The 21,752-nt window shown below is 37.0% G+C and overlaps 1 protein-coding gene across 1 annotated transcript in view; it reads right to left on the bottom strand.

The window, feature by feature from the left end:
- Positions 1-7,273: 7,273 nt before the first annotated feature.
- The window catches only part of LOC101739811 (uncharacterized protein CG3556), a 100,088-nt gene continuing 85,609 nt past the window's right edge, over positions 7,274-21,752 (bottom strand). Inside the window, exons 4-10 of the mRNA XM_012697046.4 lie at positions 20,985-21,082; positions 20,292-20,539; positions 17,263-17,423; positions 16,291-16,507; positions 14,939-15,089; positions 13,703-13,914; positions 7,274-12,671 (exon numbers count right to left, since the gene is read on the bottom strand). Coding sequence (XP_012552500.1) covers positions 12,610-12,671; positions 13,703-13,914; positions 14,939-15,089; positions 16,291-16,507; positions 17,263-17,423; positions 20,292-20,539; positions 20,985-21,082 — 1,149 coding nt within the window. The 3' untranslated portion in view covers positions 7,274-12,609. The remainder of the gene's footprint in view (positions 12,672-13,702; positions 13,915-14,938; positions 15,090-16,290; positions 16,508-17,262; positions 17,424-20,291; positions 20,540-20,984; positions 21,083-21,752) is intronic.

Below are 21,752 nucleotides of genomic sequence, written 5' to 3'. Positions count from 1 at the left end.
CTACCGTAAGTCGGTTTTATATGTGAATTAATTATTTCTTAAATTAAAATAAAACAACAAAATACTTATCAAACCTTATTGAAATAAACAAAAACGAATAATAACATAATAATCAAAAACATTTTTTTCATAACAGTTGACGTAAGAACTTGCAATAGCTAATATTGCCAAGTACTCACGACAACTTCGCAGTCTCAAAAGTTTTTCATAATATTATTTTATTTTATTGCTCAGATGGGTGTACGAGTTCACAGCCCACCTGGTGTTAAGTGGTCACTGGAGCCCATAGACATCTACAACGTAAATGCGCCACCCACCTTGAGATATAAGTTCTAAGGTATCAGTATGGTCACAACGGCTGCCCCACCCTTGAAGCCGAAACGTATTACTGCTTCTCGGCCGAAATAGGCGGGGTTGTGGTACCCACCCGTACGGACTCACTAGAGGTGTTACCACCAGTAATTACGCAAATTATAATTATGCGAGTTTGATTTTTATTACACGATATTATTCCTTCACCGTGGAAGTAGATCGTAAACATATTTTGTTAAGTACGCATTTCATCAGAAAAATTGGTACCCGCCTGCTGGATTCGAACACCGATGCATCGCTAGATACGAATGCATCGGACGTCTTATCTTTTAGGCCAGGATGACTTCAATAATAAACTAAAAATTATTTTCTTCTCCCTGTTAGTCAATCAATCATGTATTCATTCAATCATGTATTTTTTAATGAAAATTAGGAACTGAGGTTAAACACCATACAAAAACATAAAACAAATAAAAAAGAGCTAGGTTAAAAAAACTGTATCAGAGGTTTCTTCTTCATTAAGATAATTTGGACCTTCTTTATCAGGTATATTATTATACCAATGCTGTAGCTCTGCAGGCTAGGTCCTTAAAATTGGAAACGTAGTCATACCTATATTGAACAATGTTAGGCCGGTTTGACTTATTATACATTAATTTGTTTCTCAACTCTTTTAGGTTCAAGATATCAGAGTGGCTCATAGGTTCATACGGCTTCTTTGCTGTTTTTTTCTTGTTTAGCTTTCTGTTCGATCTAGTCAATCTTAAAACATTACAGAGGTCTATCATAGAAAAAATTGGCATAAGACGCATTTGATTCTCGATAGAACTATGCATATTATCGACCTCCATATTATTATTCTGTGTATGGCCCAATTCTAAATACTTATGTTCAATCACCTCAAGGTGGGTAACTTGAACTAAGTATAGCATTAAGCATAACAGAAACTGATTACGTTTTTGCATCAGCTCGCTGAGTTTCTCGCCGGATCTTCTCAGCGGGTCGCGATTCCGATCTTGAGTTGTTAGGTCTTTTTCGGAGGCGCACGGACAGCTGTTAGCAAATCCCACCCCTCTTAGCTGGGCCTTTGATAGCCCACATGTCCTGGTGAATCTGGAAAGGCCTCCGGGCCACCAGTAATCCTTCAATCCTAAAAATATATAAAAAAGCCTGTCTGGTGTTACAGTGATGACTGCAGCTCATAGAGATCTCAACGTGAATGCCACCACCCATATTGAGACCCGAAATCTAAATCTAAATTGTTCCGTATGCTGCTTCGCTTCGATGGTGGTACCAACTTGTACGGGCTTTCCGTACGCCATACCAACCATCCTATCAGTAAATACAAGTTGGCAAACGTAGTCCATTGGTATGATTCTCAGAGAACAATGTTGCCCGTTCTCCAGTGTATAATTTAACGTCTTCTACACTCGTGGAAAGAATGATGCTATTGTAGGTCAGGTGTTTGCTTGCTAGGTTTTTTATTTATTGCTTAGATGTGTGGATGGCCTTGCAGCCCACCTGGTGTTAAGTGGTTACTGGAGCACATAGACATCTACAACGCAAATGCGCCACACACCTTGAGATACAAGTTCTAAGGTCTCAGTATAGTCACAACGGCTGCCCCACCCTTCAAACCGAAACGCATTACTGCTTCACGGCAGAAATAGGCGAGGCGGTGGTACCTTCCCGTGCGGACTCACAAGAGGTCCTACCACCAGTAATAGGTTGTTCGGAACTTCAATTGCTCCAACATCTTGCTTCCTCGTCCTTGTTTGAAACATTTATTTCGTTGCATTTTTTTCAGAAATCATTAACTTCTATAACAGGCGTGGTAATCAACGTATCTCGCCGCAAACTGAGCAAGCGAGGCAGTACTCTTTCGTCCCGCGTAAACCCACCCTCACCCGCGTTCGTCGGGTTCGTCTTATGCCCCGTGTTCCCTAGACAAGCTGTTTTGTCGCATTTCACCAAACCCTAAATTATAACTCACTAAACTACAACCGAGGTACCACGTAGCCTGCAAGAAGTTACTATGTTCTTTTAATCGATGTTAACTTATTAAAATCATACCATCAACAAAATGGAAAAAATAATGAAAAAGAATAAATGATTTTATGGAAATCTTATTATTATGATTTATATTATATTAATATCGATAAAAATCATTAAGATTACTTATTGTGCATTTCTGATGAAATGATTCATTACAGAAACTAACTAAATGTAAATAATGAATTTTATCGAAATACAATTTTAAGTTATATTATACTACATTGTTATGATAAAATTAATTAGATGCTGAAAATGAGTTCTGTAATGTAATGTATGCTGTTTTCAAATAATTATCCATTTAATAAAAATAACTAGTGCTGCTTAGTGAATCTTTGTAAATGGCTGACTTCCAAAGTTGCAATTATCAATTTTCTACCAAAGACGTAACGGCTAAAATTGGCCAGCTAGAAATTAGCGTGTTTTTGCATTTTGTAGAATATGCAAAAATGAGCCCATTATAGATAAAAACGCATTTAGTGATTTTTTGCAGTTAATGAGTTCTTGCAATAAGCCGACGAATTAGAAGTGATTCCTCCAGGTGGGTAGCGGCTACGTCTCTCGTGTGCTTAGTGCGAGTTTTTTAACGTTCTCGATAACGTAAAAGTTAACTCAGATTTGTATGGAGTTGGAACGTTTGCCTACGTTTGCCGCTAGGGGCGCTGTTCGAGAACGTAATCCATTACTTAAGTAATCATTTTAAGGTCCCCTTTTATCTGAAACCACCGCCGCCAGATATGAAAGGTTTCTCATTAATCGACAGTGCTTAGAATTATTTGAATGGATGAAAAATTATTGTTTATTTGTTGAAAAACACTAAATTCTGTCAAACTTCGCTTTATTTCGACATTTCAACTAGCTTTGAAAGAAACAAAGTTTTTTTTTTACCAGTAAGAAGGGTAGTTTTATAAAAACGTATTCTATTGAAACAGGTGACGGGTTGTTTTTTGTTTTTTTTTGTTTTTCTATTCATAATTATATGAAGTGTTTGAAAATTGGGCAGTGATTTAAGGTAACTTATTGGTATGTACTAATACTATATAATATAATCTTAATATTATATAGGTAATGTTTTTTTATGTGAAGTTAACTTGATTTAATCAGACAGATCTAACAGGTCCTTTAGCCAAATCTAAAAATTAATTATCATATCTACTTAATTATTATTTATTGAAATTGATAAATCTCGATATTAGAAGGAAATTGAACAATTCGAATTGTAATTGTTTTAAATGTATTGCAAGAATTTAAATGCGATCGTATTGCAAAATTGATACACCCAGTAAGTGTTGAGGCAATAGTGTTGAGGTCGAGGTCCCGAGAGAAAGAGAAAGAAACCATACGTGCGTGGATATTAAAGTTATTTTTGCTAAAAACGCATAGTGTATTTTATAGCTTCCGATGACGTCACCGAGGCAGAGTGAGATGCAAGACGTTTTAATTAACTGATGTTGATTTTTGTGATCGTTGTGACTTGTATATCCGTATGCAAAGGTTGTTTATAAAATAATAATTATTTTTATACATTACGTATATAATGTGTTCGATTATGTAGATTTACAATTTTTATTGTATCGACGAAATTAAATGATTACGATTATTTTTTACAATCGATAATTTTTTTGTATTTTTTTTTTAATGAGTTATGCATAATACAATTTGTAATGTAATTTATATTTGACACTCGATACAGTATATCGCACAATAAAACTTGTAATTATTGTTGCTTTTTATTTATCTATATATTAATACGTGAAGCAAAAACTTTGTATCCCTTTTTACGAAAATTGCGCGGACGGAGGAGTATGAAATTTTCACACTTATAGAGAATATAGAGAAAAAGTGCACAATGCTAATATTTTTTTTAAATAATGCATAAAAGATACATTAAATCAATAAAAAAACATTACACACACTACATACCGCACGTATTTGACGCACACACGCATGCATACTATTTATTGTCAAACTTTTGTTCTTGACGTCTGTTGTCAAATTGAGAATAGATTAAATATTGTTTGTCTTTGTTAATATTTTTTATAGTGTGGTCTTGGCGATATTTGTGATTATAGAAGTATAAAATACAATCATAATAATTTACAAACTTACAATTCCAGTTAATTATAGTCGAATTTCGACTACTGCGGTACCTCTAGTTCAATATTAACGTTCATTGTTGTGTAAATTCATTGCGGGATGTAGTCGACTGTCGGAGGCCATAATCATCACGATGTATAAGGGTCCGTTCACACGGACCGGCTCTGAGAGAAGAGCAGATTTTTATGACGGGGGAAACACGAGTTTTGACTAATTGTAGTAAAGTTTATTTTTGCTTGTGCACTTTTTTTTTATTAATGTGAAATATTATGAGGAGCCGACTGACTCAGATTGTACGCTTTTTAAGGTTCCCGCGCACTAGGCAGACTGGCTGCGGCAACCGAAATCTTTGAGCAGGTAGTTATAGCAGTCAATTGACGCCTATTTATGATCCTTTCGTCGAGCGTTTTTTTTTCTTTTTATTGCTTAGATGGGCGGACGAGCTTACAGCTCACCTGGTGTTAAGTGGTTACTGGAGCCCATAGACATCTACAACGTAAATGCGCCACCCACCTTGAGATATAAGTTCTAAGGTCTCAGTATAGTTACAACGGCTGCTTTACCCTTCAAACCGAAACGCATTACTGCTTCACGGCAGAAATAGGCGGGGTGGTGGTACCTACCCGTGCGGACTCACAAGAGGTCCTACCACCAGTAATTACGCAAATTATAATTTTGCGGGTTTGATTTTTATTGCACGATGTTATTATTCCTTCACCGTGGAAGTCAATCGTGAACATTTGTTGAGTACGTATTTCATTAGACAAATTGGTACCCGCCCGCGGGATTCGAACACCGGTGCATCGCTCAAAACGTATCCACCGGACGTCTTATCCTTTAGGCCACGACGACTTCCAAAAATAGATTATTTACGACATCACATTAGAAACCTCAAAAATAACAGTATTTCTCCAATATTTAATAGATGTTATTATACATATAAAACTTCCTCTTCAATCACTCTATCTATTAAAAAAAACCTCATCAAAATCCGTTGCGTAGTTTTAAAGATTTAAGCATACATAGGGGTAGTTTTCCAATTACAGAGCATAATGCGACTCAGTGACGCACAATGCCGAATTATGCTGAAGCTTAATTGGAACGTGAATTAGTTTTCAAATGCATCAGCAGAGTGCGCTAAGTTAGCACAGTTTTAATTAACATTGATTATTTCTAAGAAACTACGACGAAACGAAAGCCTTACAATTTTTTTCAACATTAAATAATATTACCTAGTCAGGTCATAAATTCTGTCACATGTAAAATAATTGAAACAAGTTTATTCATTATGTAATCATTCATATACCAAAATGAATTTAACAAACAAAACATAGATTCTTATGACACTAAAGTTTATTCAAAATGACCTCCGTGATTTTGAGTACAGGCCTTCAATCTGCGCGGCCAGTCGTCTATCGCAGCACGAATGAGGTCCATGTCAATATCGGCGGCTGCCTTAATCAAGGATGTCTTGAGTGACTCCAAATTGGGATGAGGCTTTGAGCACGCCTTTTCCTCCAAGTGTTGCCATATCTTGTAATCTAACGGATTCAAATCTGGACTGGAGGAGGGCCAGTCTTCGTGCCGGATGAAGTCGATTTCACGCGCCGCCAGCCAGTCTTGTGTGCTCTTCGCTCTATGAGCTGGCGCCGAATCTTGTTGGAATACCCAGTGCCTGTTATTGAACGTGGTATGAGAAACAGGTTCCACAAGGTTCGTCAGGACTGTATTTTGATACACAACTGCATTCGTTTTTACACCTTTCTCACAAAAATGTACCTCTAGTAAGCCCCAATAAGAAACTCCCAACCATACCATGAGCGAGGATGGAAAATGACCTCGTTGGACACGCGGAATACGGTTGCTCGCTTCTTCACTACTGTGTGCGTACACCTTATCATTTTGTTTGTTGTAGTTCTCTTCTACGGTAAAATTTTTTTCATCCCAAAAAAGGATTTCCTGATATTTTTTTTCCGCGTACCGCTTCAACAAAGCGCGGCATCTCTTCAGTCTCAGGTCCATTAGGCGAGCATTCAAACGATGTCCTGTTTTTCTTCGATATGCCCGAAGCCCTAAGTCTTCATTTAACACCCTTTTCACCGTGGTTCTGCTTAACCCCATCTGAAGGCCAACAGTTTCTGCTTACGTTTGGGATTTCTTTGAATTCGCGCCTTCACAGCTTTTATCACTGCTGGAGTCCTAACAGACCGAGGGCGACCACTTCTTGACCTGTCATCTACACTAGAGTCTTCATTGTATCGTTTGATGGTACGATAAACGAATCTTTTGGGTTATATTCAAATTTTTCAGTATGTTAAAAATTTGAATTGGCGCGTAACCGCAACGATGCAACGCAATAACTGCAACACGGTCTTCTTTAAGCGTCCACTCCATATTTAAAAATGTGTAAAATTCTAAAAGTATACATTTTTATTTTCATGAACAATTCGAAATTCGAATCCAATAAACTTTTTTGTGGTTAGTATTCTAAAAGAAAAGTTTTTACTGTGTGACAATACTTATGACCTGACTAGTTACAAACGATAATATAAACAAAATTTCGATCAATGCCAACTTAAAGAAAAAACACTTGTCAATTTTCTGTCACTGAGTCGGTATCGATTGCGAGTATCACGCGAGTGCTCGATTGTGCAAAGCGTTGCTATAGTTGGAACATTCAACGTTGAGCATTATGCCGAATAATGCGCTCTTGTGCTGTAATTGGAAAACTACCAGGATATAGGGACAGAGAAAGCGACTTTGTTTTATACTATGTACTATGATATAGATTTACTAAATTCAAAACAACTAATTATTATTTTTAATAATTTATTAAGAATCATTCATCAAATTACATCGAATTGCTATTTTAAGATAGCGAGTCGGTCGCTCAGTCTCGTACTAAAGAATTTAATAGTACTTTAATTACATTCCAGATAACATCTTGCCTACGAACGACAACTTCATTTTGAGTTAGTGAAAGTAACGTTAGCATCCAAATTACGTATGTTTGTTTTACGGAATTAAAGTTTTTGGCTAAACGTTTATAAGTCGGTGTGCTTAGTGCCAGTTTTTTAACGTTCTCGATAGCGTAAAAGTTAACTCACATCTGTTAGGAGTTGGAACGTTTGCCTACGTTTGCCGCTGGAAGCGCTGTTCCAAATGCATACAAATCTGAGTTAACTTTTACGCTATCGAGAACGTTAATAAACTCGCACGAAGCACACTATAATTAATAGGTTTGGTTCATGAATACTTTAACCCATTTACCTGTCTCACAATCTTTACGTGACAAAGAACCGATAATTGAATCATTAAAATACATTATTATTTAATTTTCAATTCGAAAGCGGTTATTTTTGTTTAGCGGTAGCCTGGCTGTGTTACAGCATTACCAGTGTCCACCAGCGACGATGAGCACTTAGCATCAGGTGGGTTCTTTCTTCGGCTGTTATCGAGATAGTAAAATGCTGCCTAGAAGTCCTCTTATAGGCAACTTTTTTTAAAATTATGTTTCAACACAGAAACATAATTTACCAAAATAAAATATTGTCATTAAGAGTTTCATAACAGTTTCCTTAGTGAATCAACTTATATTAGGTATATTACAAATAAAAGACAATCTTACGCTTCCTTTCACTAACGCAAATCTAAACCAGAAAAATGTCTAAAGAACTAACATGTACTGATCTTAACAGCTAATATAAATGTTGGAATGAGATATACCTAGCAGTGCAGTCAATATCATGTTACTTTACCTTTAGTAAATACTTATAAGTATTGCAACGAATATATTTTACTTAAACACAACCAACAGCGGTGAAGTTATAACGATTTAAAAGTACTTGAACAAGAAACTTTATGTTTTGATATTAATAAATGTGAAATAAAAACTTCAGAGGTGTCAAGGGACACCCGGATGGAACGAAGTTCCTTTCGATTAATTAGTGAAGGAATTGTAATTTTTTTTTAAAGTTATTATAATAAATTACGGCATTATGAACAAGAAAAAAACAATACTATGAACTAAATTACTATTGTTGAAACGCTATCTCGAGAAACTGTACTCATTACGCGGACCAATCGGATACGAGCAATGTCACGCGATAAGCGCCTACACGTTGATTGGTCAGAATGACGGATCTAAAAAGTGTCGTGACAACTTTTCGTAAGAATTTTTTCCGTCTAGCCCCCTTTCACAACGCGCGATAAGGAACTTCGTTCCAATAAAACTTTCCTAATAAATATAAAAACGTATGTGCTGTTTTCAAATTGCAACAAAATTAAAAAAGAAAAGACTAGATAATGGTTGTGAGCTATTTCATCTGTTCCCTCAATATACTAGGGCTTAGGTACTGTATTGGGTTAAATCAGGTATTTCCCGTCCGGCCGTAACTTTTAAGCTATCTGCGAATAGGTAGAATACAAAATCAGGTATTCAATGCGACCTTCTGAGTCATAGGGCCTATTTTTGCGTAGGTACTAAGGCTAATCCATTTTAAATAACATTATTTGTTTATTAGCAATAGCTGACATATTTCTCGTAGTTGCCAAAATAATCCTTACTATTCACTACGATAGTGTTGCTAGAATCGTGTCAAGCGAGAGCTCTTATTAATTTGTAAAATAACATTGAGTATTGGTTGCCGTTAACGTTTAGAATGCTATTTTATAATAACGTTTAAATGTTATAATAACAATGCTAATTATATTTAAGTAAACAAGAACTAATCTTATAGAGTTTGATAGGAAAAGTATTTGTGTAAAATAACGTGTCTTGCTCAGCTTATTGAATAATGAAATGATCTCTCAAATTCATAATTCGTTTTTGAATGAATGATTGTGTTTTATTTTTAGAAATATCAAACTATAGCAAAGAAAATACAATGCTAAGAGATTATTTCGTTCTTATTCGTATTACTGTTATCACCGATTGTCGTGGGAAAACTAAAAGATTTAATTATTTTAAAAGTTTCGGAATGCAAAAATAGCATAAGTGACACAAACGAGATGATAATATGATCCAAACATCTCGTTTTTACCAACGTACCGCCTGCGATCCGTTCCTAATAGTCGTTTAAATATCATATGACACATTATTTTAAACAAATCACTGCGACAGTAAAAAATGTATGTACATATATAGTTTTTGATGGTGAAGTGAAATCTTTGGTATGTCGTAGGTGAGTTATCGATTACATATGGCTAATTACTATCACATGTTGTACAGAATCCGGTAAAAGAAAATGATCGAGAGATTACTTGGAGCCTCTGGGTCTGCGGAGGGACTTCGGTTCCCTCTGTAATTTGTACCGCATGTTCCATGGGGAGTGCTCTGAGGAATTGTTCGAGATGATACCGACATCTCGTTTTTACCATCGCACCGCCCGCCACCGGAGTAGAGTTCATCCATACTACCTGGAGCCACTGCGGTCATCCACGGTGCGTTTCCAGAGGTCTTTTTTGCCACATACCATCCGGCTATGGAATGAGCTCCCCTCCACGGTGTTTCCCGAGCGCTATGACATGTCCTTCTTCAAACGAGGCTTGTGGAGAGTATTAAGCGGTAGGCAACGGCTTGGCTCTGCCCTTGGCATTGCTGAAGTCCATGGGCGACGGTAACCACTCACCATCAGGTGGGCCGTATGCTCGTCTGCCTACAAAGGCAATAAAAAAAAACTTATAAAATTAAGAAAGTGAATCTTTTGTTTTTTTTATTTGTCGATTTCTCCACGTCGGTCCGGCCTGATTCGGACGTGTATTAATAGAAGATAGTTTTTCGCATGCATTTTTAATTACACACAACAAATACGTCGGAATTTTCACTAAGAATTCTTCCTTTCCTTATACTCTCTTTATAAATAGCTAAAAAAACTTCCAAGATTTGCGTGAGATTATACATTGCGTGTTCTCATTTTTTGTATGATTTTAGTTTTCTTTATGACTGAGGGATGACTAATGGCTCAGAGGCCTTTCCAAGTTTTTAGTGTGTTTTACTGTAATCTATTGTTATAAAAATTTAATTTCGTTACGAGCATTGTTTAAGCTTTACTAAGCCATTCATCTGACTCTGATAAGTTGGTACCAGTACTTAACGAACTTAATTAACAAATGTTATATGACGTAAACTGCTCGGTTTCAAGAAATCTATGTCTTTAATACGATTAGTAATTACTATATAGTCACAACGGAGCGTGATTAGGTTTCGCTCGTAAGTAAATTAACAAAAATACAACGCTTTCAGTTGATATTTAAATATGGTTGATATAGAATGTTGTTTTTAAAGATAATATTCAATTTTTTTTTTCATATTCACATATAAAAAATTTCATGTCGCATAGAGTACTCACGTTATCGACCAAAGTTTCTAGAGCATTCCAATCAAGACAATACCCTTAAACTGAAGTACTAAGCTACTAATTTAAATAAATACCCGACCAGGCAAATAGGTATACCGGACTCTGTACTGCATGTTTACATAGGATATTCCATTGATTATTTTAATATAACGTTTAATTTATAAAGAATGTATTTCCAAAAGTGATTTTCAGCTCGGGATTAGGTAAGCGGGTTTAAGTTAATTGAATAGTTTTCAGGTAACTCACAGTCTTAGAAGTCTCAGCCTGGTTTTAACTCTAATGATACTCGGGCGTATAGCCAGCATAGGTACTGTAGGCGCGCGAGTTCATGTCCATCCTGACGAATGCGGTAGTGCTGTGACCTATTTAATTATGGTAATGTCGATAATAACTACCGATTTAGTCATCAGCTGTCAATTTGGTTTAATGTAACTTAAGGTAATTTTGCAATTTATGAAATAAAATAAATGTGATAAGTAATTACTTGTTTATTTCTAATAGAGAAAAATATTCTTTAAGTTCCAATTCAATCACTATCAAATGAAAAGACAACCGATAGATCAGAGTCGGAATTAGTATCTATCGTTTTTCAGTAGGTTTTTTTCTATCTGAACTTGTTGGAAGCGGAGTAGTCATGGTTAAATAACACAATAGCGTTAGCTTAAATTATGATATTGATAAGCGCGCGTCACAACCGTCAGATGTCAGTCGAATGCGGGGAGGCGGGCGAAGGTGGGGCGAGCTGCCCCCCGCGCTCTGGCCCCGATGGACATGAACTCGCGCGCATACAGTAATTACTCTATCTATTACTACTGCAAAACAGTATAGCATTCTTGGTCGAATTCAGACTTTGACCACATGATTTCGCTTTTTCCTATTACCAGTGCTGAACTTACAATGTGGTATTATTATTGGTAAAGTACTGAAAATTCACTCTTTGAAAATACAGATATAAAATACAAGTTAACATTACTATATATAGGTTTTTAATTAGCAGAAATGTTCAATTCAATTTGTGCGCTAAGATCATGTATTTTACGACTACAATTAACTGGTGTCGGAGATATTTTAACTTTGTAATATTAAAATCATAAAATAATGTAATATAATAGAGAGAGGGGTCGCGTTATTTTGATTTTTATTAACACTGTCAATCCACGGCTTGCATTTTACGGGAGCATAACGGATTGTCACATCTGGTGTTAAGTGGTTACTAGAGCCAATAGACATCTACAACGTAAATGCGTCACCCACCTTGAGATATAAGTTCTAAGGTCTCAAGTACGCAATAACTTTCAACCGAGACGAAATGGTATGCAGTAATAATTTACCATTTCGAATTCAGTGTGAGTCCATCCAGTCTAGCTACCTCCGACCGTGGCTGGCCACCCCATAATTCTCTCTAATTAATACTAAAAATCATCGAATCTGAAAATTGTAAAGTCTTTATTATTTTGCTACATATAGGTAACGATAAAATATGAATTTTAGTTCTCGTGTTAGCCACACTACAAAATTACACTTATAAGAACTAGATGAAGATGCTGACCAGAAATTAATAAGATGCGCTGGTGAAAAACAATGTTACCAACTTTAAAACAGATGAAGTAATACAAATTATTTAATTAAGGAACACTATAAGATTTTAGTATAAAAATGAATTCTAATTTCGAAACAGTTCTAAGGTTCAGATAGTTTTAAGGTAAACTCTAAAGTACACAGTTTATCGTCTCATCTCTGCTGTTGTTCTTCACCTTTTCATCAAGAGATGACAACAATTACATTTCGTTTACAGCTTCTTGTACCAGAACAGGTAATGCTCTCCGTCTTCCACCAGCAGATCGTCAACACCTGGAGAAGAGAGAATAAATACACTTTATTGTATACCAAAACACAATTTGCATTCAAAAAACAGTCAAAAAGCAGATACATTTGTACAATAGGCGGTCTTATCGCTAAAAGCGATCTCTTCCAAACAACCTTTTAATTTACAGAAATTCTGGAAAATATAAAAATATAGTAGGTATGTTGCGGTGTAATATTGGCAATAAATTATTATAGAAAATATATACATACAATAAACAGATATATACCGTTTACATATAATATATAACAATATACATACTTACATACAATACATACTAATATACTTACACACACATAATAAATCAACAGTATGGAAATGATAAATGATAATGATGCAACAAACAGCACTAAGCAGATAAGTAGTGTTCCTTCACCATTCTTTTAAAACAGTTTAAAGTTGAAGATTTATCGTTTATTAAATTAGTGACAAAATCTTGACACCTAAAGTTCAAATTTCGGTCAATGATAATGCTGATGATTTTAGGAGTTGTGGGTAAAAGTCTCTGAATAGTTTGTTGACAATGTCTGAATCTCGAGGCTACGGAGTTCACCACTGCCTGTTGTTAAGGTAGGCCCGCCTGTTGTTAACGTAGGTCCACCTGTTGTTAAGTGGTTACCGGAGCCCATAAACATCAACAACGTAAATGCCAAAACCCACCTTGAGACATGAGCTCTTCTTTTTCTCCACCTTGTCCCACTAGATGGGGTCGGCATAGCTAATTTTTCTCTTCCATCCTCTTCTATCAGCCGTCATCTCAACACTCAGTCCTCTCTCTCTCTCTCTTATATCGTCATTCACACACTCCATCCCTGTCTTCTTCTGAGAACTGTTTTTTTTTATTATTGCTTAGATGGGTGGACGAGGTCACAGCTCACCTGGTGTTAAGTGATTACTGGAGCTCATAGACATCTACAACCGTAAATGCGCCACCCACCTTGAGATATAAGTTCTAAGGTCTCAGTATAGTTACAACGGCTAAATCGTTATAACTGTTATAATTTTCTATTATACTAACCAACAGGAGCGACCAGTTGGTTTCCGGGGGGGCTGGTGGGGTCCGGGGCATCGGGGAGACGGTACAGCAACCAGTAGTGGTAGCCCATTGGCTCCTCCTTGTGCCCGGCTAGAGTGTGCACGTAGTGACCGTTCGGCCATTCGCTGGCTTCGAACTTGAATTTCGGGTTCTGTTCAGCGGCCATTTGCATCACGCGGTAGAAGGACACGTTCCTGAGGACGAGAAGCACTCATTAACCTTAAAAATCGTGACCTTAATTATTGCAAGCACAGAATGGTGGGACTATAAACTAGAGATGAAAAGAGTGGTTTGGCAGGATGCCGAATATTCGGCAAGCTGCAAGGCCGGAGCGCCGGATATTCTGCCCTTTCAGAAATATTCGTGCGAGTTCGGGTGTTGTCGCACGCGAGCGGAGATCGCGACGACTCGGTACGACGACGATTTGGTATTAATTCACCACAATTTGCCACTTGTTAATTTTGAGTATTAAACAAACTAATTAATCAAACAATCACATTTGACGTGCGATTATAAAAATAAAAGTTGTCCAATAACCTATTGTGGTATTATTTGCCATTTGTATCAACATGAGATTTTCTTAAATTTTACTATACGAAATCCGGTCGGATACCGATTTATTATCCGGTATCCGGCCGGATAGTGAAAACATGGCCGGATATCGGATAGTTACCGGATATCCGTTTCATCTCTACTATAAACAATCATTGCAATCTATTGTTACTACATCAGGGTATTGAATATTTGTCCAGTCCTCCTGTCCTCAGTGCGAGTGTTTAACTTTCTTGATAGCGTGAAACTTAACTCAAATTTGTATGGAGTTGGAACGTTTGCTTATGTTTGCCGCTAGGGGCGCTGTTCCAACTACATACAATAGTTAACTTTTACGCTATCGAGAACGTTAAAAGACTCGCACTAAGTACCCTGGTACTGTGCTCTTTGTCACAGTGAGGAGTTTTTGCTTATAGTACCTGCAAACTGGTATATTTAATAATTTATTAAATTATCGAAAATGCAATGTTTATTTTTCGGTTCGAAGGGTAAGACATCTTTTATGAAATACATTTGAAACGTTTGGCTCTTCGTGTGTAACAGGATCTACATTGGTGACAATGTTGCCACTAAAAACCATTTTACATTTAGTCTGCAGCGAACCAGGTCCGTTTGAAGACGTACTAATTAAAGAAAGGCATTGGGTGCTGGATTCAAAACCGTTACCTCGGAGCGACCATTTGCAAAGTGAAGTTCTCAGTAACGTTAGTGCCGAGCCACAGGGTGTAGGTGAAGGAGACGTTGCGAGCTTCGGATTCGTTAATCGCCTGTCCGGATTGATAAGCCAACTTCAGGATTCCGTCGCCACCGTTGTTATCTGCGAAGAAAGCAGGTATGATTGCGTATTGAGAACTGTCACTGTAATTGTGTCGGTATGGCGACAGTGGTAGGGTCTTGGGTGCGTTGTAAATCCACGTGTGTTCGTACCGACTTCTGTTTTTGCAGTAAAATAAAGTATTTAAGTATATTGGTATATAAATATTTATTATATATTTCATATGATATGTAAACGGTATTTCCTTGGTTTTTTTTGTATATAATAATATGTTATATAATAATGTATTATCAATATTACACCGCAATATACCTGTTATATTTTTATAGTTTCTAGAATTTATGTAAATTAAACGGTCGTCCGGAAGAGATCGCTTTTAGCGATAAGACCGCCTATTGTACGAATGTATCTGCTTTTTTTTATTGTTTTTTGAATGTAAATTGTGTTTTGGTGTGCAATAAAGTGTATTTTCTCTCTCTCTCTCTCTCTCTCTCTCTCACAGCGATTAGGCTGTGCTCTTGACACTTCTGATTTTCGTGAGATACCAGAGACTTGGTCATATTATCTGCTGGGGACTGTAGGCAAGAGACGGAAAAGAATGGACTGAATGTGAAGAGACCTACACTCAGCATTGAGTGGACATGGAATGAAGCAGAGAGCGTTAACTGCCTGTCTATTTCTGCTGTGAAGCAGTAATGCATTTCGGTTTGAAGGGTGGGGCAGCCATTGTAACTATACTGAGATCTTCTCAGTGGGTCCCGATTTCGGTCCGATCGTAGAATCTGCAAAGCACTTCTCTTGCTAAGGCTGGTGTAAACAGATTCTCCAAGGTTGAGCCCGTGAGCTTACCTACGTGGTCGTGCAAACTGAAGTAGCCCCTAAAGCAACCAGAGAATTGGTAGAAAAAAAATACATACTTTATATACAACTGAGTAAGTAGAAACTTATAAAGCTGTTCAGAGAATGTTACTGTAACAGTACTATAAACCTAACATAGATGTTAAGCTACGAACTCTGTTAGTTAATTCATATTATGTCGTTTGTCAGTTGTTTTTCATTTGCGGACTGTTGATGTTTAGTGCGACAGTGTTTTTATTTTTTATTTCTTAGATGGGTGGACGAGCTCACAGCCCACCTGGTGTTAAGTGGTTACTGAAGCCCATAGACATCCACAACGTAAATGCGCCACCCACCTTGAGATATGAGTTCTAAGGTCTCAGCAGGCTAGATGTAAGAGACAAACCTAAAGGCTCGTGACGACTATCCATGAGCTTGTCGCTGCAATGCGGAGGTCGGACTGCAGCCAGCGAGGCGGGAGTCAGCGCAGCCACCGCAGCGGCCGTCACTGACACGTCGCCCCACCCGCCGTCCGCCGCCTGACGCTCCAGCAACCACTTGCGAGCCGCCGGAAGACTCCAGTGCTGGTGGGCGCCGGGACCGCTATCAGAGTCCTCTAGTGCCTGAAGATAATTGTATATATGTATGTATGTATATATGTATATGTATGTTTGTATGTATGTATGTATGTATGTGTATGTGCATGTGTATGTGTATGTGTATGTGTATGTATATGTATATGTATGTATGTATGTATGTATGTATGTATGTATATATGTACGTAACTTCATATAAATTTCATTGCACCTACCACTATTCATTCTGCACTACCTTTAGTTGACTGGTAGAGAATGCCTTAGGCATTAACTCCGCCAATGTAAATTTTACATGAAGTGTAATAAATAAATAAATAATTATGTCAGAGAAGAGTAAGCAACGGCTTTTTTCCTACCCATCCGCTGGTGGCCTAAAAGGCTATTCTAGCTACGCCTGGACCTCACGGAATCAACCAGAGAAAATTAGCTAACACTAGCCCTAGCAAAAGCAGTGCTACGCAGAGTCTACCACCGCATTGGCATCGCGACTTACTGTAAACATTCCGCGAGAAACTCAATAAGCTAACGGCTGTGTCTCTAGCATCATTAATTAATGAAGATTTGAAAGTACTTCTTCATCAGTTTTATATGTAACGTATCTTTATTGCACTAGACGAGTAGTCCTCAAATGGTTTCAGAATTGGCAGATAATTTCAACACGACTTAATGAGGCATTGGTATGAGAAAGGTATAGGCATGAGGAGATGATAAAATGAACGCTGTTCCGAACAACAACAGGTCCGGCGAGATACGATCTCGAGACTTGGGGAAAAAATCATTACTTGTATAGCTAGTGCGGTGGTGGTCAGGGTTCCGAAGCTCCCGTCAGGATGTTGTTGCCGCGCCAGTCCCGCCATGGGGCGTCTCACGAAATGGATGAGGCTGCGGTGGCGATGGTCCTGGACCACGCAGCGCAGAGCCAGGATAACCATTGAAATCGTATCTGAAAAGGCAAGTTGGTGTGATATCTCGAAGATTCGTCAAAATGCGATGTTTTGTATTTTATATCTGAAAGTTTTGTGTCTATTTATAAATATACCTACTAGCGGCCCGCTCCGGCTCCGCTCGGGTCGTTTTATTTTTTATATAAAAGAAAACTTATTGCGGCATAACTATAATAGTTAGACATATGCTGTCACGGCATTTTTTGTAAATAATAATGTGTTCTACAAAGTCGTAGTATATTATTTTATTCTAACATCAATAGTTTTTGCAGGGCACGCGATGTAAAGAATATTTTAGGTATTTTCTTACACCTTGGGTACCATTATTGGAGTTTTAGTAAGGATCCCAATTTTTTTTCAAAAAACATCATAGCCTATGTCACTCGGGAATAGTGTAGCTTCCAAACAGTGAAATAATTTTTCAAATCGGTTCATTAGTTTCGGAGCCTATTCAATACTAACAAACAATCAAATCTTTCCTCTTTATAATATTAAGTATAGATATATAACAATATTGTAAATCAAATCAAATCAAATCAAATCAAAAATTTTTTATTCAACATAAATGAAAGTACATACTTGTTGAACGTCAAAAGAACTACCGCCAATTCACAAGAACTAGCCTCCGTCCTGAGAAGAATTGGCAAGAAACTCAGCGGGCATGTTTTTTTTTTTTTTTTTAATAAGCAATTATTATTTATTAATTTTTTAATATTACATTTTTTTTTATAATATGAGTTTTTTACAATGAGTATTATAACGTAACAATTACTACAATATTGAAATGCCCGGAGCGAGCAACTCATTCCCACTTTGTGCAATCTTCTAGATAATCATTGACTTTATAGTAAGCTTTATTGCACAGATGTTCTTTAACAGTTTTCTTAAACCTATGTATATGTAGGTTCTGAACATCTTGTGGGATTTTGTTGTACAGGCGCACAGACAAACACCCGAATGAATTTCGTATCTTATGTAACCTACTCATCGGCACAACAAGCTTGTGTTTGTTCCTAGTATTTCTATTATGTATGTCCGACTGTTTAGGAAACTCCTCAATATGTTTACGAACATACATCAAATTTTCAAAAATGTACTGGGATGGCATAGTGAGAACTTTAATTTCTTTAAATTTCTCCCTCAGGGATTCCCTTGAGTGCATGTTATAAATAGCGCGTATAGCTCTTTTCTGCAGAATAAATATCGTTTCTACATCGGCCGCATTGCCCCATAGCAAAATGCCATAGGACATGACACTGTGGAAGTAACTAAAGTAAACTAAACGAGCCGTGTCCGCGTTTGTTAACATTCTAATTTTTTTTACTGCGTATGCTGCAGAGCTGAGCTTACTCGCCAATTTATGAATATGAGGTCCCCATTGCAGTTTGGAGTCCACTGTTATACCAAGAAATACGGTTGACTCAACAAGCTCCAATGATTCCTCAGAAACAATTATATCACTTTCCACTTGTCTCACATTTAAAGATGGTTTAATACATTTTAAAGTAAATTTAATACATTTAGTTTTCTTACTATTCAATAATAGGTTATTGATACGGAACCAATGAACCACACACGAAATCGCATCATTCACTTCGTCATAGACTTGTAATTGTCGTTTAATTTTAAATAATAAAGATGTATCATCTGCGAATAATACGACCTCGTGTCGGGACTCAATAAAACTAGGTAAATCGTTTATATATATTAGAAATAAAAAAGGACCCAAAATGGAACCCTGAGGTACACCCATTTTCAACAAGGTACCTGAGGATCTATTACCTTTCACATCTACTGTTTGTATCCGTCCTGTCAGTCATTCAGTCTCCATTCACACTGAATATCACGGAGAGCAAGATCTGAACAAAGTTGATATTCAACAGGATAATAATGACCCGAACATACGACGCCTTCAGGCTTTGACTTACTTTTTATCAAATAAAAGAAGAAATATATACTGAAATCGTATCGTCTTCTGCTTTTGTTGATTATAAATAGAGGAAAAATTCGTACCGTTGAATTAATCGTTACAATTGATATGTAAATATATATTTTTTACGGTCTCACGTTTATGTCAAAGGATGTTTTAAACACATTTTTACTGCATATTGTTGCCACTTACCACTAGACAAAAACACAGTTCACACGAAAATTATTTCTCGACCAATATTTTATTTATTTATTTTTTATACGAGTTCACAGCTCACCTGGTTTTAAGTGGTTACTGGAGCCCATAGACATCTACATCGTAAATGCGCCACCCACATTAAGATATAAGTTCTAAGGTCTCAGTATACCTATAGTTACAACGGCTGCCCCACCCTTCAAACCGAAACGCATTACTGCTTCACGGCAGAAATAGGACCCGTGCGTACTCACAAAAGGTCCTACCACCAGTACTTACGCAAATTAACATTTTGCGGGTTTGATTTTTATTACACGATGTTATTCCTTCACCGTGGAAGTCAATCGTGAGCATTTGTCAAGTACGTATTTCATTGGAAAAATTGGTACCCGCCTGGTATTCGAACACCGGTGCGTCGCCAGATACGATTGCACCGGACGCCTTATCCTTTAGGCCACGACTAATTCAAATATAGCCTACATTGACGCGTATACAGATTGGTCACTCACATAACTAAGAGCGGCGCGCAGTCATACTTTGCAACAACTATAGTTTAATTGAGCTAATTCTTTAAACAGCATACATTTAAATTTATAAAAAAAAAAACATAATATTCCTAACCTAAAAGTACATATTATTATCCGCAACATGCTTCGTCAAAAAGTACAATACTTACTTTCAGCTGCAAGCGTCGTCATAAGTAACATATAGGTCCAGGAGTTTAATTTATGTTTAATCTTACCAAGACTGTGGTCCGATGCGGCATTAGCGATGTCTAGCAGTCTTCGGATATGCCGCCGGCGGACGTGAGCTGCCGATGAGCAGGCGGCAAGGGTCGCGTACGCGAACTCCAGGTCCTGAGGAGGCTCGCGATGGAGGAGCGCGGCCACCAGGTCCCGACCGTGGAAAGAACGAGGGTCCTTGCAGAGTGCGCCGAGAGCGAGGGTGTAGGCAGCGAGACGACCCAGCGGCGGCGGAGACTCGTGGTGCCTAAGGAAAACGATGAGCTTATTTTTATTGAATTAATTGGGAGAAAAACTTTAAGTAGCTATGACAGGGTTTCATTACTAATTGTTAAACAATACGATGTACTTATTAGCCGTTAAAATATTAAATTAGGTATTCAGAGTAATTTATATGTTTTTACTCAGAACTATGCCAGTTTGGTTGTATACATTTAAAAAAAAGGTGCCACTAATTTCATTTTTACTAATTTTATTATTATGCAAATTTTGAGGCAAATAAAGCTGCGGGGTATCCTCTTTTTCTTATAAGTCATTAAGTATTCTTGATATCTTTATGAAACTTATTTGGCATACGACGTCTGTGTATACTTGTCCTTATTGTCAATCACAGGACAATACTGCTTTGATGCAAAAATCGTTTTATGACACGACCATCAACAACTAAGATCACGACAAAGAAGATTGCTTACTTCGACATCATGAGCAAAACCTCGATCTCCATTTGCTTGGCAGACAGCTGCATCTCCAGTCCTTGCTGTTCGATCTCCTTGCCAGTGTTATTAGCCAGCTGAAATTAATATTTAATTTAACTATGTAACTTAAACTCGAAACCCAAGATTTACTTTCGCTCTAATTCCATCATTGGAAATTGTAAAATGACTCTAGTGCTTTTACAAACGAAAAAATGTTTTGTGTCTCGGAATATTTTTATTTCAGACCAAAAGTGCGTTTACGAATCTTTCAAATTAGGGTCACAATTTCCATTGAATACCAATGATAGTGAAGTCTGCAAGTACTGAAACCGTTCAATTAGGCTTCAAAACTTCTTTGTTTATAAAACAAGTTAATATGAAGAAAATCTATATTAAGGTCGCTGCTTTAAAATTATATTCTACTAGCCGTATTCGCCCGCTTCCCTGGGCATTAAAAATTAACATTATTATTTATCGTCATTATTATTAGGAAGTCCAACACTCATATAAATATTAGCCTATCCATTGAGTACATGTATTTTCTACATGGATACCAAGTTTCAAATCAATCGGATGCATGGTTCAGTAATTATAACGGAATATCCGTAAAAACCACTGTAGATTTATATGCTACGGTAAGAGTGAATAATTGAAGATTATTAATAATTATCTATTATTATTAACAATTACCGAAAGTCGAGGTTAAAGTGATAAATTAATCACATTTACACATCACACAATAAACGGTTTTTATTAATAATTTAA

The sequence above is a fragment of the Bombyx mori genome, chromosome 16 (genome assembly GCF_030269925.1).
Source record: "Bombyx mori chromosome 16, ASM3026992v2".
Taxonomy (NCBI): domain Eukaryota; kingdom Metazoa; phylum Arthropoda; class Insecta; order Lepidoptera; family Bombycidae; genus Bombyx; species Bombyx mori.
This window is presented reverse-complemented; position numbering and strand designations above follow the sequence as displayed.